Here is a 20,230-nt window from a genome sequence, read left to right as displayed (position 1 = left end):
TACAATGTACATATGTATGTATGTATGTATGTATGTAAGTATATATTGATGAAAAGTGCAAACCCAGAAAGTTTCGATCTAAAAATCTTTTGTAAATAATAATGAATATCAGCAAAAATTGATTTATCATTTTCAATAGGGCTTTTGTAACTTTCGGGATCCCGAAAAATTTCGGGATCGGAAAATTAGTCCCCAAATTTTAACTTGCTAAATACTTTTTAGTCAATTTATTATTATTTCCATATTCAAAAAGGCTGCTAACTTTCGGGATCTCGAAAAGTCCAACCACAAAATATTTTCATATAAAAATCTTTTGTAAATAATTATGAATATTAGGCAACATTTTTTTTCTCATTTTCAATAAAGCTTTTGTAACTTTCGGGATTTGGAAAATTAGTTCAAATTTTACGACTTTTGCGCCAATTTGTTGTTCTTTCTTTTTCAATAAGGCTGCTATTTTTCGGGATCCCGAAAATTTTTGGGATTTAAAAAATCATACTGAAATTTTAAATTCTCACACTAAAATAAGTAAATTGTATAATTTAAGATAAAAAACGACGTTGATTTTTATTGATTGTAATAATTTTCGGAATTTTTAACTATCGGTTTTCTTGATTTTCGTGATTCTCAACTTTCGGGATTATCAAGAGGTCCATAAAAAGTTAATTTTTTCATATTTTGTTTTTTTTTTTTGTTTTCTTACATACATACATATATAATTTTGTAGCAATGCTTTTTTGTGCCATTCCTTTCTCAAATTCGGAAATAATTCTCTTCCGAAGTTCAACTCCAAAATTGCCTCTTGCCATTTTCAATAAAATTAAAATCATGTTGATTTGCCCGAATTAACGCAAGAATTTATTTACAAAAACTAATGATACTGCGTAATTTTTAATATGAATGCTCAAGAGTAACGGAAAAATACCGATATAATAGTGATACTTGAACTCAAACTCTGAGTTGCATATGTTTTGTCCACGTAATTTTAGAGGTGAAATCGAAATGGAATTTTTATTATTTTTTTATGAATGAAATTTTTTGGTTTAAAAACGTTAATTAAGAGTAAAAATACCAAATTATAATAATTTCATGTTCAATCAACAGTCTGCAAAGTTTAATAGTGAGATAAATATACTTTTTCTAAAATAATGTACTAGTTGCATATGTATGTTATGGCCACCACTGTATGTACATATGTATATGATTATAGCCATATGAAGCACTTCAAGTTGTACGCCGCGGCGTATGAGCAACATTCATTGTAGGCGCCTTCTATTAGCCATTTTTGTGCTCGATATATTGCATTAGAAGCTGTGTTTCCTTGTAACCAGGAAATTACGTTTTTATTTTTGTCAAATATAAAAATTTTTTACCGAAAAGCACAAAACTGCATAATCTGTATTTGCCATTTTTCCAAGAATTTCAAAATATTAATTTATGAATTGAAAAAAATTACACTTAGGTGGATTTTAAAAGAAATTTTGTACTGTACGATGATCTGCGATATAAAAAATGTGTCGTAAAGATTCAAAAAGAGTGTTATTTTAATAAAAAATTTAAAATTAAGTTAAAACCCCTGAATTATAGGAGTACATTTGTGGTTTTGCTTATCATTCATTATGGGTTTCTTTTAACCGATATTAAGTTTTTTTTATCCAAATATACATATGTAAGTGGTATGATATATAAAGTAATATTCCAGAAGACCATCAAAGTCAAGTTAACAGCATTGATAAAATTGTCTACTCACAACTAATTGTCGATCCGAAATGATTGTACCAAAAGTAATCGCCATTACCGGTCCCATGAGTGGCGAAACCAACATGGCAGCGACAATATTTGTTGCACTATTCTCAATCAAACCCAAGGCCGCCAGAGAGCTGTGTATATAAATAAACAATCGACCATTATTATGAGTTTAACAGAAGCTTAAAACTACAAGGTACTTAGACTAAAATAAAATATATGCTATAAAAACCTGCATATAAATAAACTACTACTTATAAGCATTAAAAAATAAACAACAAAACTATATTTTCCCCTTAAAACCACACCAACTATGTACCAGCTTATTTCTAGCAACGAAGCAATTAAATATTGAATAGTCACGAAGACAAAAGTGAAACATTGCACTTTCATGCAAATTCGCCAACATCCATGAAATCAATAGAGCACTACTGAGCGCCATTTCCTCTGTTTCGCATTACCCACTCTATACCTGGCATTGTTGCTATTTGTGGCACTAAGCTGTTCCAGCATTGTGCAAATCCCTCGTGTAACATTTGTGTTTTTAGTTCATTTTATTTCGTGCCGCTTTTCGCCTTTATCTTTTTACATCATTTACTTGCTATTGATTGCTTTTGTCCATACTCACTCAGCGGTCACAATCAAGAGCAGATAATCGAACGACAAGGAACCACCAGAACGCACGCCGTCGACCACTTGTTTCACGGTTAGTTTCGATTTAATTGATTCGACAAAGGCATTCCATTTAGATAGTTCCTCGGCGGTGGGATCCTCACTATTCAGTTGATGAGGTGCAGTCAGAGAAATGAGAAAGAGAAGAAAATGAAAAGAAGGAAAAATTTAATATAAATATACGCGTATGTATGTATATATAGTTGCATATATATGAAAATAGGTTGAGTTGAGGGAATAAAGCGCAATTAGTAAAATTGAAGCTAAACATTTGCGGTGCTTAATTGTCTACTCACCTCTAATTTTATGTCAATCTACAAAAATAAAATACTTATTTTCTCATTGAGTTATTTCAGAAACTCAGTTCAACTTGTGCGTTGTCGTGTCTGGTGTTTTAACAAAGTCAAAAATTGTGGAGTTTAGAAAGAGTTAATTTTCTCCTTTGGTAAACTCTAAATTTTTGGAAAGTGTTCTTTTTTCACAAACACACAGAAAATTATGGTTGAAAGGGTGTTAAACTTTGTCTATGAAGAATTTTTGTGCACTATTAATTGGTTTCAGTACCAAAATTAAACAAAAAAAAAAATGGAGTTTAAGTGGGGTTAAATTAAACTTCATTTGCTTCAGTAGTGTTAACTGCATAAATTCTAAATTAATCAATAAACTCGAATTTATCGTAAAGAGGATTATCTTTTCACAAAGTAACAAATTTTGGAGTTTAAAAGGGGTTCAATTGATCCTATGATAAACTCAATTTTTGAGTAGTGCGTATTGCCTGACTATCATAGTAGTTAATAAACTCGAGGCGAGATTCCTTTACGGTGAACTCCTTATTTTTGAGAAGTGTTAAGTCGCTAAATAAACTCGAGTTTTTTTTCTTAACATAAATATAACATATGACCCAAAAGTGGTGTTTAAGTGGAGTTAAATTATTTTATTCGGAAAACTGCGTTCATTTCAGTAGTGCTAATTGTATAAATTCTATTTTACCGAGTTTATCTCTAATTTATCTAAGACGTTTGCATTTTCATAAAGTCCCAAAGGGTGTCAATTAAAAAGGGTTCAATTTCTATTTTGATAAACTCCATTATTTGAGTAGAGTCTATTGCTTTTGCCACATTTTTCAAAAGTGTTATGTTGCCTGAGTATCAAAGTAACTAATAAACTCGAGTTTTTTATATTTTTTAAATATTCCAATAAGTAGTGTTTAAGTAGAGTTAAATAACTTTATCTAGTAAACTCAGTTTGTTTTTGTAGTGCTTATTGCGTAAACTCCATAATAACCGTTAAACTCGTTTTTATGTCAAAGACGGTTATGTTTTAACAAATCGAAAAATTTATTCTATCGTAAACTCTATTCTTTGAATAGTGTTTATTGCCTGAGAAGTCTATTGGTTACAAAATCAAGTTAAGATTCCTTTAGGGTAAACTCCACATTTTTCAGAAGTGTCAAGTTGAATAATTATCAAAATAACTAACAAACTCGAGTTTTCCTCATAACATAAAACAACTTATTTTTGAACTGACCAAAAAGTGGAGTTAAACCCCATTTATGTCAGTAGTGTTAACCAAAGAAATAAAAAAACTCGTGTTTATCTCAAAACGGGACATGTTGCACAAAGATAAAAATTGTGGAGATTAGGTGGGGTTAAATTTTTCCTATGATAAGCTCCATATTTAAATAGTGTTGTTTGCCTGATTCTGAAATGTCCAACAAATTAGAGTTTAAGTAGAGTTAAATTTATTATCTAATAAATTCCATTTGTATCAGTAGTGTTTACTGCTTTAACTCCAAGATATTCAATAAACTCGAGTTTAACATGCAGTGAACGGGTCTAAAGCATATTTAGCGAAAAGTCTGTATGTTAATGAAGTTAAATTTATTATATGCGATTTAAATTTTTTCAAGTAGTGTTAATAAAAAGGCAATAAACTCGAGTTTATCTCACAAAGTGAATGTGAGTCAAACTTTTTTGGTGTATTTTTGAATCGTGTTAACTGCTTCACTACCAAAATAGTCAATAAACTCTCGTTCAAAGCCCAAAATAAGTGTTCTAAAACTTTATGAACCAGCTTCAACTAATATAAATCCAAAGTTTGTATTATCAAGAGTTGTAGATAATAACTCTCAATTCACAGTTATAATTCTGAGTTTAAATCATCACTTGAATATTTGATCTCATCTTCAAGGCAATCAAAGAAAAATTAAAATTGTTTAATACCTGCAAACTCAAAGGTTTTACTATTGATTTTTTTATGTTGAACACCTTGAGCTACAAAGTACTCAGCAACTTGATTCTAACACCTTCTCCGGTGCGTTATGATTTTTTTGTTTTTTTTTTCTGAAAAAAAATTTCAATATTTTAACATTTTATATATTGAGCGATTATTTTTTTTTGTAATTTTTCTACTTTAGCCTTTATAGCAAAGTCAGTATGTATGATAGTTTCAATTCAACAACTTCCTTCAATCCTTTTAACACTCTTCATTGTCCTATGCACAAGAAACTGATTAGCATAAGTAATCACTGCAACTCAACACCTTCTAATGCCAGACAGCAATAACGAATTAAATGTATATTCATTAGACTAATTAAAAACCGTTAGTTTTACACTTTGCGCATACAATGCTAATAGTCAAGTAAAATAGAGGAAGGCGGTGCTACCAATTACACGGTTCAAGAGAACATTTGCATTACAGTGGGAATTTGTAATGCGGAGCAAGAATTTAAAAGAAATGTAACGGCACTAGATAAGCGGAAATAAATATATATTTCAAGAGACTAGACACTAAGGTATGCCAAGTTAAGAATTTGCGCTGTTCGAGTATTTTTTAATCTTTTTTTTATCTTTGTAAAACAGTTTAAATTACAATCATTGCTCTTAAAAGGCTTTTGTAGATATTTAAGTGGTATATTTACTTGTAGATTTTAAATTTAATTTTTTTTTGCTTAAATATCTCAGATATATCTATATTTGTACATATGTATATGTAGAAATATTTTCCGAAAACTTGCACTTGATACGGCATATAGTTTCGGAGCTAAAAAATTTACAAGTAGTTAGGAAATTATGTCCTTTAATCCTTTAGAATTGGTTTTTAGTAAAAATCTTTTTAAAAATTGTGAAAAACTTCCATCACATTTCATCAAAAGCTCTTCCAATTTTATGCCACGGCATATGAGTAACATTATGATGTTTCTAGTAGCTTTTGCATTATCATGTTATGATAAAGGTGAAGGAAGTATGTGAAAAATATATTTAAGTGTAATTAGGCGCTATACTAAGAAAAATTTTTACCATCAAGCAAAATACTTCTAATTGGTTGGACGTCATGGCGTATGAGTAACATTATGATGTTTTAAATAGCATATTTCATTATCATGTTCTGATAAAGGTGAAGGCAGTTTGTTAAAACTTACATATATGTACGAGTACTTATATGCACTAAATTAAGAAAAACTCAGCCATCAAACAAAACACTTCATCCTGGACATCACGGCGTATGAGTAATATTTTACTTTTGATGTTTTAATCGTATACTCTTTTATGACCAGGCATAAGTAAAGGAAGAAGATATGCTAACTTTTATTTGAATGCATTTTTGCTTCACAATGAGAAAATAATCCTAACTATTGTATAATTTCTTTTGTTTCTCAAGAAAATTCTCAAAATTTGGTGAATTGGTAACTATACAAAAAATGAATGTTTGTTTTGGTTTCCTTTATTTACAACACGAACAGTTCGAAAGGAACCCAAAATCTTCGAATTTTCTTTTTGAAATCATACTTTTGCATCGCAATACACACTTAAGCGATTTTGAGTACTCGCATTTGCACCAACAATGCTTCATTAGATTTGTGCCACAGGCCGAATCACCAATTTGTTCAACTGAGCTGGTTGTACGAAAAACAAAGATAAATCTAATATACACACAAAGTTTATATTTCTTTTTATTGAAATCATTTTAGGAATATCTTCGCGTCAAAATCTCCGTAGCGCCTAAATGTATGCAATTAGTTTGCAGATTTAAGGCCCTAACTGCACACATACTTAATATTTGCCAGATGCAAGTGCGCAACTATGGTGCAAAGTGCAAAATCTGCGCTGATTATTTGTCTATGGCTGGCAAGCTTTATTGCCTTTATAGCCGCCTCGACTTGAGTCGTAAATTTTTTTACAAGCGGTGGCTGCATTTAGCACAGCGACAAACACTCACAGCTTTTGTGACCGCTAAGGTGTGCTGGCACGCAGCTAAGTAGCGTGAGTATGGCTTGTTTTTTATGACGCCTCAGTGGCGTGCACCCAACTGCTGTCATGAGTGCTCTTCTATGTTAATATGTTTCTTCAATGCAAGTGCGGCTTACATATCTTCTGGTAGTTATGTAAGTATTTATGTTCAGATATGTGTTTGTGTGTGTTGGTAGTATATTACATACACAGAAGCCTTTTGCATTGTGACTTTGTTGTGCGCGCCAATCTGTTTTATGGCACTAAATCTCGCCCATTGAACGCAAATGCAATCAAGTCACCTGCCTTTTGGCATTTCTGTGTATTTTACGACGCGAATTGAAACGGTGAATTTAACTCGGTTATATATGGGTAATTAAATGTTAACCAGCAAATGGTAAGCAGCTGTTTTTGAGGTGGCTAGATAAGTATAAAATGCATTGGCGGATCCTGAGGTACAAATGTACTTACTTATGTAAAAATACATATGTATTTAAGAAGTATCATATGTATATATTGGATGTGCATGATGCAGCTTTACAATTTTGCTAATAGAAAACTTTTTAGTTACTTGGTGCTATTATATATAACAACTTTGCTATGAAAATTAATATAATAATATAAAAATTCTGAAATTTTCCAAAAATTCTCAAAACTTTAGTTCAATTGACGAAATTTACATATGTACATAAGTCTCAACCACAGAATTCTAAAAATATTAAAATAAGCGTTTTTTCTTAACCTCTTTATATGTGATCAATTTTGATCAGGACCCTTTATAACTCAAATATGTTAATAACTTTGCTCTTTATATAATCCTGAATTCACTTTACATCATATAAGCCAACAACAACATCCATACCATCTGATCAAATTTAAACCGGACTGAAAAAAAAACCTAAATTTCATACATTTAGCACAAATCTTTATTATCGGTTTCAGAATAGGCTCCTGAGTACGTAAAGCCATACAATTAATCTAATTCATATAACTGTTATAAGCTTCGATTATGATCGAAAGAGTATATTATGTTTGCCACTGCCTTTGTAACACCCAAAAGGAAACGTCGGCGACTCTATAAAGTATGTACATAAATGATCATGGTGCTGAGCTGAGTCCATTTAGCCATGTCCATCTGTCTGTCCGTTCAGCTTTCCGTCCGTTTGTCAGTATATATGAGAACTAATTTCTCAGTTTTTTTTTTATTTCAACCTCAACCAAAGAGCTGCTTATTTGTCTGAATCCGCGTTATTGAACCACTATCGCATATGTCGGCAATACATTCACAATGAACGATCGGAATCAAGTACTTGTGTGGAATACTTTCGGATTTGAAGGAATATTTTCTCTAATTGGCAGAGATTCTTGTCCAAAACAATGTTGCAATTTTCGATCGAACTGCTATAGCACGTATCTGTCATACAAAATCACCGGTTAAATTGCTGTTACTTTCGGAATCTTTCGTATTTTTCAAGGGTTTTTTTATAGTAGGGGGAAGCATCGAAAGCGGGAGTGCGGAACTGTAATCCGCTAAACCCAAACTACCCCCAACTCAAGACTTTCCCACGGAACCAAAAGATATGGTATTACTTCGTGCGAGTGACAAGACACTTTATGTCTTTTCTATAGGACTTACGGACGTGTATTTCTATTTCTATTCAATTTCTGTAACTGTCTTAATTTTGTCGTGATGGAAATTGCCGCTTAGCGAACAGTTTTCCACTTCTCAGAGGACTGACGCATAAGTGCAGTTAAACTTTTCACCGTTAAACTGCCATCTAGTGCTGTTCCTAACTTTTCCTTATGTTTAGAAGCCGAGGACAATGGAAATACACGTGTTCAGATTCTTCTATTGACTCCGTTAACATCGAACAATAAGGATTGACGTCATTTTGAAATTTATATTGATACCCTCTGAAGCACCCATACCAGCTTAATATGTGGGCCAGGTGGAAATCCAAGTCTCCATGTTGTCTATCTATCCACGTATGGATGTCAGGTATAAGTCTGTGGGTCCACCGTCTTTTGGCTGAGATTTGCCACCGTTGCTGTCATATAGTTATACTATTCTTTCTCTCTTCTCTCTCGTCTATGGGCGGCATACTAGCTAGTACTTCAGCTGCTTCGCTTGAAATAGTTCGGAAAACACTTGCTACTCTTATTGCTGTGTGTCTATGCATTGCATTTATTGGTCTAGCACAGGCTTTTATGTGCAGAGCCTGCGTGCATATAGCTTATATATCCATAAGCGCTGTTGAGATCCTCTGCTATCTTTCTGATGCCAAAACGGGATTTTCAAATAATGTTTCTTTAACTTTTTAATGTTATCGGCATTAACCGTGATTAGGTGAATAGACGACTCGTTTGAGGCAAGTTTTTGATGACTTCTCGACCTTCACTGAATGGTTTTTGCCACCCGAAAACTTTTGTTCGTGATAAAGTGGACATCATTTACATATTTTTTAATTTTTTTACATAGCAAAAACGCCAAGGAATATTTTCGCATCGTAAATAAAAAGCTGCCAAACACACATTAATTGACATGTGGGGATCAAACTTCATTCCAACATTAAAAAGTGTAAGAAAATTTTATCTTCGATTTGGTCTGTGTTTGAAGTTTAAGTCCGGGTAAAATTTGATCAGACGGTATTTCGATTTGGCATCTTAAAAATCAGTTTGGTTTGTGCTTTCAGTTTAAATCCAGGTCAAATTTGATCAGGCGGTATTTTCATTTGACACCCTATAAATCAGTTTGTTTTATGTTTGCAATTTAAGTCCGGGTCAAATTTGATCAAACGTTATTTTGATTTTGCACCCTATAAATCAGTTTGGTTTCTGTTTGCGGCTTAAGTCCGGGTCATTTTCGATCAGACCGTATTTTGATTTGGCATCCTAAAAATCAGTTTGGTTTGTGTTTGCTGACGTTATTTTGATTTTGCATCGTATAAATCAGCAACAGCTGTTATAATTTATGATAGAAATATAATCAAAATAATTTTGAGGAGTATTAAATTCCTAAAAATACTTCAATTTCCATACAATTCTGGACATGGACGCCAAAGGTGGAAATTCTCAAACTTTTTACTTTAAAAATATATATAGTATAGTATTTTCAACCTTTCTTTCAAAAATCTTCCTTCCTTACCTGAAAATTGCTTAAATTTTAATCCATGAACAATTTAGTTCAGAGTTTCCCCAAGCACCGCCGACTCACTACGGTAAAATATATATTTATGTACGTATGCACTTTAGCGCTCGCAGTGCTCTTTCTTATCGTTGCGCTAACCATGATTATCTAAATATTGAATGTAAACATTTATGTTGAGCACATTTCAATTGACAACATTATTGCTGGACAATCAGGAATCAATGATGCTCCAATCATTGTGGCATAGCCAATGGGGGAATTGAAAATGAGAACGGACAAACAAAACGCAATCAAAATACAAGAAAATAACACGGAAGCTCTTGAAATAATAAAAGCGAAACAATTTTACTATTGCTGCTGCCATTAAATTGCTAGACATACATATTATATACATATACTTATACTATACGTTTATATACTTATACATATATACATAGCTGTGCGCAGTTACTTTGGTGGCACTCAGACGCAGCATTGCCACTCAACTGTTGCAACTCCATGAAACTACCGGCGGCGAAGCACCTTCACAGGTACTCCCGGACAGCAGGCAAAGCACACACAAGCGATGAGGCATGCACAAAAGCAAATTAAACTAAATGATGCTGTCATTCGTGTGCGAAAAGGAAGGCGGCAAGGAGGGTTGGAGAGGCAGCTGCTGGGTGGAAGTTAATAGAAGCGGACATACAAAGCTAGACGCAAACACAGCGCTTTTGCTACTTTTTCAAGTATAACAACACGACATTTTCAAAGGCAGCAGGAAAAGCTGCACTTGAATGACTCGACAAGTGTTTTGGCGGTAGGGGTAAGGTAGGAGACAGAGTGCGCTTTGTTCAGCGGCACCTGAAGAGCAAAAGAACGCACTAACAGACACACACACACATAGTATACTTTCGCAGCGTGTGCAGCTGACCAAAGGATGTTTCCATGCGCCGCGCTCTGGAGGGTGTGTCAAGTGGGCTGTGTTTATGCGGAATTTGACAGGACAGGACAGCAGAGGACAGCGACTTTGCTGCAGCAGACAGGCAGAACACTTATGGTAAACTAACTGACCAAACAGCGCATGTACACACACACACACACACACACATATGCAGTTAGAAATATGCTGTGTATGGGCATTCACGGAGACTGTCAAGTGACTGCCTTTATGCGCCTGATTGTATGCGAGACTGCAGACTCATGTGTATGTGTGCATGCGCAGAATGATGATAATTGCAAATAAAGGCGTTGCTGCATGCACACACATGTTTGTTTGTATATTAGTATGTGCTGGTATGCGCTGTTATGCGACATCTAACTTACCTGTAGTCATCCTTGTTGACAGCATCGGTGAGCGCATCGTAAGTGACACTGCACGGTATGATGCTGCAAAGAGAAAAATGGCAAGAAAAATCGTGTGAAAGCGCTGAAAAATAATCAAATTAAAAATTGTAAGCTAGTAAGTGTTGAAAGCACATTTTGCTAGCGAATGACGAAAGTGAGTTTGCGTAAAATGAGTGAAGGCGGAAAAATCTGCTTGAAAAACTGCTAAGCTGATCGCTGTCATATTTTTAAGCATATTCTGAAAACAGTTCTCCATACAATGATCTACCAGTTTTTTGGTCTAAACAAAAATTGAATTTTGGCAGGTCAGAGACAAACTAAATTATATGAAATTTAACTTCTTTTGTAAAAACGCCTTAATTTTTTTCAGTTTTGATGGGCTTTTTCAACTGTAAGATGGATAATATCTTCAAAAAGAAATTCTTTTAAGTTTAATCAGCTGCGGAGAAGATCGAAATCATATCAGCATTTTTTTAGAGTTGTTGAAGAATACATGTAACTCGAAAATATTGAAACTTTTCTTTAAAAATTTCGCCGTGTAATACATATAGAATATATAAATATACCTCTACAAATGATTCAGTAGATCATTTTTCTAGATTTACAAAAATCTGGTTTTTAGATTATCACACTAAATGTGCCCTTTAAGACCCGCAATATGACTGCAACATTCTCCAAAGCTATTAAACATATTTTGTCGATCGCTTGGTATATAAATTTGACTTAAAATTTTACTACTTATACATAGTTGTACTTCGCTTTGTCAATTCGTTTTTTGTGACTTTGACAATTAAAACTATATAATTTATATATTCAAAGTAATTCCCGCCAGATGTAATACACTTATGTCAACGATTTTTTTAGTCCTCGAAACATTTTCATAAGCACCTTTTGGAATGGCTTTCAGCTCCTTCAGCGAATTTTGTTTTATCTCATCGATCAACTGAAAACGGGTTCCACGGAGCGACACTTTTAGTTTGGGGTACAAGAACAAATAACAAGAAGCCAAATCTGGCGAATACGGTGGTAGATCAATGTTATTCATTGCGATTTTGACTTAAAATTCGGTTACAACCGTGGCTTGATGCGATGGTGCATAATCATAATGTAAAATTCATGAATTGTTCTTCCACAATTCCGGTCGTTTTCGTCGAATGTTTTAACGCAAACGTCACAATACGGCCAAACAGAACTCCTTATGGACCGTCTGTCCCTCCGGAACAAATTAATGATGCACCAAACCGCGAATATCGAAAAAACAATGAGCATCACCTTGATTTTTGAGCGGCTTCTGCGTGATTTTTTGGTTTCGGCTCGTTTTTTTCCCACCATTACCGGTGATTGTTAACTTGTTTACATGTCAAACTCATGAAGACATGTCTCATCAGTAGTTATAATGCTTTACATTAGTGTGGGATCGGAATTCAAGTATGTCCAAAGAGACTTGTTTACCGCACTCATTTTGAAAAAAAAATCAGTTTAATCGGGACGAGTCATATAAGAATGCGTATCGTACGTTAAATATCTAACAAAATAATTCCATATCTATCTATATCTTATAAGGCGACCTTTATTTTCATAGAATATGTCATACTTTTAGGTTTTGTTGAAAACAAAAACTTTCCTCATTTGTCATATTAAACCCCATTTACTTCACTTAATATTTCAGGTTCACGAAGGATTTTCTTTCCTTGCCTTAAGGGGGAAACCTGCTTTAGAGGCTTCAAAAAATCGATTTATTTGAGGATTTTTTTGGGAGAGAAACAAATAAGGGATTAAAGCGAAATTTCTAGGGTTTATAGTTATATATTTAAACATCATTCACAAATTTTTGGGATACGAAATCTTTCATATTCTGCCATTAGAAAGCAATTGCCCAATGCATCTCGCATGTGAATTTGTTGGACGGCGGGCACGATGCAGGCCGCAATTTCTATCGGAAACAAAAAATTCAAAGAGATTCATACGACGAATTCGAAGACGAATTATTACACGTCTTCTAGTTAAACTAAAAAAATTCCAAAAAAAAAGTGTAAAAGTTTACAAGCTTTTTAAGAATTGGAAAAATAGTGGTTTTTGACTAAAAAAATGTATTTATGTTGTTTAAAAATATATTCAATTCAAACTTGACTTTCCCTAGTTTTTTTAGTTTAAATATATATATATGTTCACTATTTCCCTTCTAGCTTCGAAAATATTTCGAATTCCCATCTAAAACTTTGGGGACATATTCTTAGATTATTTTTAAAGAGATTTAAGCAAAAAAAAATCGATTTTTTGAAGCTTCCAAAGCAGGCTCCCCCTTAATCCACGATTGGTACTAATACAAATTATTATTATTACTTAATGTTTTGAGCACTTTCTTATAAAGATATATATGTGAAATTTAAATATGTAACTGCTTTTAGCTTTGTCAATAGTGCCCAAAGTGATGTTTTTACATAGCAAACAATTTTTCAAAAGTTAGCCTATAGTGTAGGAAAATACCATTAATTCCATAAAAAATCTTGAAAATTATAAGAAAACCTTTGTTTTATATCAATTTCCGTTATACTATTCCGATTCAGCTTTTATATTCTCAATTAAGTCAAAACGGCTGTTGACAGCTAATTAGAAACGACACATATTTTGAAGTAAATGATGTTATTTTCCAATAAATCACGAATATTTATTATATTTTTATTGAAACCTATGTTAAACTTAAACTCTAATTGTAAAAATTTTGTTTAAAACTCGTTTTTGTTTTGAAAATTTTAACAAAAACAAGTGGAATCAACGATTTGTGTGCGACAACTAATTAGAAACGAAAATATTTTATCAACAAAAAATAATGACATTACAAAAACTTGCTTACTTTCAGTTAGTATTTTGTTCGTTTTCTCTTTTACTTTAATATTGTTTCACATCGATGCCGAATTTAAGTCATACCTGTAAGACTCTGACAGCGCCTCAATGGTGAAGCTTGCCATGCCGTTCTAATTTTATCACAAAAAACATCCATATTTGGGATATTTTTGGTGCATATGGCTCTTCCAACATCACCAAGAGACGTGGGCTGGACGATTCCCGCACCAAAACATTGATACAATTTTCATTAAAAAACTTTTGTGTCAACATAGACGTACTTGTAGAACCATAGATTAAGAAAATTACATGTGAAAGATTTTCAAAGCTGCTTTTGTCCATAGGTCTCAATCATATCACTGATTAGAGGCATTTCATTTACAGCGTTTTTTTGCATCTCTAATATATCTTACAGACTGCGCTGTTGATAATAGGTCATTTTGTTTGAAATGGTATAAGATCAAAGAACTTTTTAAAATAGCCTTAACTAAATTCTCAACCTGATTTAATTGCAAAATTCTAACTTACTAACCTTATATGAACTTAGAATATCAAGGTCACACGGACTTATTAACTTCACATTTTATAACGAAAGAACCTTGCAAACATTTTGTTAGACTTTCGCCTGCCTATTTAATGCAGACTTTCGCACTAACTCCCTGCACTCTCCAACAGAAATGCAATTGCATTAAATGTAATTTCATTTCTCAACTTTAATCTTGCGCCTGTCTGCCATGAAAATGCGATTTTTTCGATTACCTGCGTACGCGTTGACCTTCAACGGCGATAAAAGCTCTGCAAAGTAGGCAGCTGACAGCTGTAGAATGGACATAATGCGCGAAAATAAGGAAATGATTGCACTTAACTGCTACTAACTTGAGTACTTAGCTGTAAAGCAATCGCCACTTAGGCTCTAGAAGCGGCCATTTCTACCTATCACGCGCAGCGCTTGCTGTTATCTGTTTAAAATTCTCAAGTTCATTTTCTTGCGCAGTTGAATTGGTGACTGGTGATTTGAGTGGCGTGAGAGTCCTTTCGAAATGCGATTTTTAAAATGCTATGGTACTTTTTTATCGTGGAATGTGGCGCTTGCTTGTGACAGTGACGGTTTTTGGGCCGAAGGTTATTACAAAGCAATAAAAATCATAAATAGTTTTGAGTTGTGCTCTTAAATAATTTTCGATATTTTTGAATGGAAAAATAGCTTGGTTGATTAATTTTTTGGGCGGAATTTATTTATAAAATACAGAAGGGAGCCTTACTATCAAAATATTGGGTAGTCGAAAAAGTCTTTTCGTAATTTATCAATAGAAGTCGTTGCAGTCTTTTATCTCCAGTGCTACCAATCCGATTATGTCATGCCATATAGTGTTGGAAAGGTGAGATTTTAAGCTTTATTCATTCAAAAATTAAATTCGGGAAAGTTGCACCATCTGACTACCATTTGTTTAGGTCAATGCAGAACTCCCTTAATGGAGTAAAGTTGGCTTCAAGAGAACCCTATGAAAATTACTTGTCGCAGTTTTTCGCAGAAACCAGAAAAGTTGTACACTGATGAAATACTGTCTCTAGCGGAAAAATGGTAAAAAGTGGTCAACCTGCATGGTCATAAAAGTTAATTATAATACAAAACAAGTAAGGAAGGGCTAAGTTCGGGTGTCACCGAACATTTTATACTCTCGCATGATAAAGTGATAAGCGAGATTTCATTATCCGTCATTTACATATTTTTTTATTTTGCTGTAAAATAATTAGATTAGTAGTTCCTGAGATATGGTTTTTGGTCCATAAGTGGGTGAGGCCACGCCCATTTTCAATTTTTAAAAAAGCCTGGGTGCAGCTTCCTTCTTCTATTTCTTCCGTAAAATTTAGTGTTTCTGACGTTTTTTGTTAGTCGGTTAACGCACTTTTAGTGATTTTCAACAAAACCTTTGCATGGCAGGTGGGCGTGGTTATTATCCGATTTCTTCCATTTTTGAATATTTCTTCCATTTTGTATATGGAAATGCCTGAAGGAAACGACTCTGTAGAGTTTGGTTGACATAGCTATAGTAGTTTCCGAGATATGTACAAAAAACTTAGTAGGGGGCGGAGCCACGCCCACTTTTCCAAAAAAATTACGTCCAAATATGCCCCTCCCTAATGCGATTCTTTGTGCCAAATTTCACTTTAATATCTTTATTTATGGCTTAGTTATGACACTTTATAGGTTTTCGCTTTTCGCCATTTTGTGGGCGTGGCAGTGGGCCGATTTTGCCCATCTTCGAACTTAACCTTCTTATGGAGCCAAAAAATACGTTTACCAAGTTTCATCATGATATCGCAATTTTTACTCAAGTTACGGACAGACGGACGGACGTACAGACAGACATCCGGATTTCAACTCTACTCGTCACCTTGATCACTTGGTATATATAACCCTATATCTGACTCTTTTAGTTTTAGGACTTACAAACAACCGTTATGTGAACAAAACTATAATACTCTCCTTAGCAATTTTGTTGCGAGAGTATAAAAAAGGAGGTTGAAGTTACTGGTATTAACGATTTTGTTCCCTAAGATTAACATCTGCTCAGCAAATATTGAATGTTTCGTTAATTGGGTTTCGAACCTACAACATTTTCAATAGCAGACGCCAACCTACTTTTTTTCTAAAAACTCTTTCCTGTTTTTCACTGTTATCCGACGTTCAAAGCTGCTTTAAGCAATTCTCCGCTGTGTCTTATTTTGGTCCACTAACTGACAGCGCGACACCAAAGCAAAGGACAGTCAACTTAAAACCTTATCTCTAATACTCCACATTTCACACTTTGTTGCTGTAGTTTTCACCTTACTTGCATTCTCGCTTTTGTTGACCATTCTCTTTTTGTGTTTAAGTGTGTATGTATGCATGCGTTTGTGTATATGTATGTGCGCTTTGTTGCAGCGCATTCTTTCAATACTTACCTTACGCTGGAATTTAATTTCGTCCCGATGCCCAGCTGAGTTAGACAGTGCAGGGTCGTCTCGCATGGCTCGCCGGACGGCAGTGGAAAGACAACATGATGAAAGTAGCCCTTGCGACTCGTCGTCCAAGTGACATGCTCTATTTCCAGTTTGGTGAGCAGCTCCTCAAGCACCTAGAAGCAAGCGCATATTGGCATGAACAAGAAATAGCAGAGCAAATGAGTAAAATGAGAAAGGCGAAGAGTGCGCTTTTAAAGTTTTAAAGTCACATGCAATGCAGCGTGTTGCATTACCAGAAGAGAATCATTACTAGTAGGTAATAGAGCTTTTTATTTCCCTTCTTCTTGTCTTTGCGAAAAATGCGCTTTGGTATTTGAGCCGACAATGAGTAATTGCCCAATAATTTCAATTGCAATTGCATTAACTGCAAACAACAGCAACAAAACACTTGATTGCATTCCATTTTGCACTCATTTCGCATCAATTGCTTGCTGCTAGAAATCTGCAATCAATCACTTGCGCTCGAATAATTTGGAAAATACGCAGCGTTGCATATCGCTAGGCGTTTAAGGGCATTTAAGTGCATTGTCTAGCAGTGCTGGAGTTGCGGGAAAATGTTCTCAGTTACCTATAAGTGATTCGTGTTGTGAATATTGAGGCAGATCTTTTTTTTGGAGATACCCATGCACATTTACAATATATTTTTTAATAAAAAATAATTTTTCGTATACCTGAAAGTATACAACACTGATATGGTAAAGATAACTGCGCATAGATCGAAATCGAAAATACTCTACGAGCAAATGCGCTTGAAAGTGAGCAACACTGAAGTGGTAAACATAACCACAACCATAGATTTTGGATCACTTTTACTAAACACATTGATTTTTTTATTTATTTCGTAGTTATTGCACCTGAAAGTATGCAATACTGTAATGATTAAGTTAATCACGCATAGATATTGAATAATTTTCACTATATTTTATTATTTACTTTCCCCTATTTGTCAATCAGAAATGTTATACGAGCTAGTGCGCCTGCATGTATGCAACACTGAAGTAGTAACGTTAATCACGTAGAGGTTTGGAATCATTTTCACTACAAAAATGTATTTTATTATTTATTTTGCCCCTACTTACCAAACAAGAATGTGTTACGTGTTATTGCCCCTAAAAGTATGCAATACTGTAATGGTAAAGCTAACCACGCATAGATCATAAATCACTTTCACTATTGAAATGGATTTTATTATTTATTTTTTCACTATTTGCCAAGCGAAAATGCTTCAGGAGCTAATGCGCCTGAAAGTAGGCAACAGTCAAGCTAACCACGCATGCAATTGTCACTTAGTTAATGAAGTGTTATTTATCTTTATACTCGAGCTTGCATTTAAAAATATTTTTGAAAGATTTATTGCCACGGTAGCAGCTTGAATATGGTTCCAAAAATGTCAAAAAATGTAGATTTTAGCATAAGCAACAACAAACAAGCTTTCAGAGGAAAGTGAAGTGATCAAAAAATATTTCTCTTATATACTTAATATCTTAGAAGTTGAAATCCAATTTACTAACTTGGCCTTAAAGCCACAGGCTCTGAATATTTTCAGAAGAAAAAAGCTTCGAGCAAAAGCTTCATCACGTAAGCTTTCAAAGTGAAGTGAAGCTATAAAAAGTACGCTTTTAACTTTCAAAATAATTTGAAGTTGAAATCCACAATCTCAGCTGGGACTCAAGCTACAGGCTATCAATATTTCCACAAGTGGGGAGGTTCCTAGAAGCAAATTTTGAACTAGTTCAGTTGTTTTTCATATTAAAAATCTGCTCTTCATACAATTATTTGCTGATATAAGTATCTTAGAAAGGCTGAAACTTTGTGCTATGATGCCTATGGGAACTACAAAATTTCATGCTGTGCATAGCCTAGAAGTTTCCGCAAACCCTTAGGTACCAAGTACTAACTTACATCCAAAACAAAAAAAAAAAAAAACTATACAAAATATCCCATCACCGATACTCCCATCCAATACCTACCTTTTCCAGCGGCACCATTGCACTCTTATCATCCGCTACCCTCGGCGATGCACGCTTTCCACCTACCCCCAGACCACCCGCACCGCCGCCACCCATCTGCCCACGCCCTGCTCCCACGCCACCCACACCACGTCCCATGCCGCGCTTGTACCGCGGTGCATGCTTATCACGTAGCTCAACTTCGAGACGCAGTATGCCGTTGTTGTTCTCCGGAAGATTGATGTTCAGATTATTATTACCAGCTGCTGCCGAGGTGACGGTGGTCGTTGGAGGTAATGGTGCGCGATGCGGCGGCGGTGCCGGCGGTGGCAGTTCATTGTTGCCAGCTGGCGAAAAACCTGTTGGAGGGAAAAAGAGTTTTAAATTAAGTACATGCGAAGAGGTCGGTTGCGGTGGATGAGCGTGTGATTGAATGGTGCAAGTGAAATTGTTCCTGGAAAGGTGTGTGCGTGTGTCTATCGTGCAAATTGCAAATGAAGTTAATTTTGTGTACAGAAAATGTGCTGCAATCAAAAACAAGTGTAGTAAGGGCTTTATTTCGTTGGTTACAATGAGATGGATTATAATTGAAATTACTGTTATTTGTAAAAATTTTCGAAACAAAAATGTGAAATTTAGCAAAAATGTTAAACAATACTATAAAATAGTGTGATACTTTTTATAAAGTCGGGAAATATATAGACCTGAATGCAGGCTGCCATTCACAAGCCATCAATAGACCCACTGTTCCGCCAAGTGGCAAACGGCCTTATACAACAATGCAATGGATTTGATAAATAACTTATTTCTTCACCCCAGTTCCCCAATCTCTCTTAAGTTGAATTATTGTTGGCCGTGGAATATATCCTTTCTTATACGCCTGAAGGCTGTGCATTGGCAAACGTAAAGTTCCAGCGTCTTATTACACACTATGCATGCTCTGCATGTTGCCGTTTTCACTTCACCACATTTCTGAGACCAGTGTTCTTGAGAAAGATTGAATATCGAGGAGTGCTCTGCGACCTAAGGTTTATTACGTCCTCTTCCGTTATTACTTACAACAATTCGTTTAACCCAGTCAAATCAAAGAGACTTAGCAATGATCCTGGGTTAGTGGTTGCAATGTGTTCTCACACCATATATAATTTTGTAATAGCCTGCCTCTTTCTGCCTGTGATTGCGAGGAAATCCAGAAGTATGTGCTCTGGTCTCTCAGCTTTTCAAAAGCGATACAGATCCGTAGAGCAGTACCCTAAACTTTTCAGAAGGCACTGCTGCTTACGGTGAACTGTTTAAAATCCCAGAAGCGGCCT

At 34.6% G+C, this 20,230-nt stretch overlaps 2 protein-coding genes across 2 annotated transcripts in view; one reads left to right on the top strand and one right to left on the bottom strand.

Moving 5' to 3' along the window:
* LOC126752165 (uncharacterized) overlaps positions 1-20,230 on the top strand; it is a 565,185-nt gene that overhangs the window by 318,335 nt on the left and 226,620 nt on the right. The gene's annotated exons all lie outside the window — the stretch shown is intronic.
* Positions 1-20,230, bottom strand: part of LOC126752170 (uncharacterized) — a 122,968-nt gene that overhangs the window by 74,834 nt on the left and 27,904 nt on the right. Inside the window, exons 3-7 of the mRNA XM_050462776.1 lie at positions 18,939-19,276; positions 16,909-17,081; positions 11,098-11,160; positions 2,375-2,521; positions 1,751-1,880 (exon numbers count right to left, since the gene is read on the bottom strand). Coding sequence (XP_050318733.1) covers positions 1,751-1,880; positions 2,375-2,521; positions 11,098-11,160; positions 16,909-17,081; positions 18,939-19,276 — 851 coding nt within the window. The remainder of the gene's footprint in view (positions 1-1,750; positions 1,881-2,374; positions 2,522-11,097; positions 11,161-16,908; positions 17,082-18,938; positions 19,277-20,230) is intronic.

The sequence above is a fragment of the Bactrocera neohumeralis genome, chromosome 3 (assembly GCF_024586455.1).
Source record: "Bactrocera neohumeralis isolate Rockhampton chromosome 3, APGP_CSIRO_Bneo_wtdbg2-racon-allhic-juicebox.fasta_v2, whole genome shotgun sequence".
Taxonomy (NCBI): domain Eukaryota; kingdom Metazoa; phylum Arthropoda; class Insecta; order Diptera; family Tephritidae; genus Bactrocera; species Bactrocera neohumeralis.
This window is presented reverse-complemented; position numbering and strand designations above follow the sequence as displayed.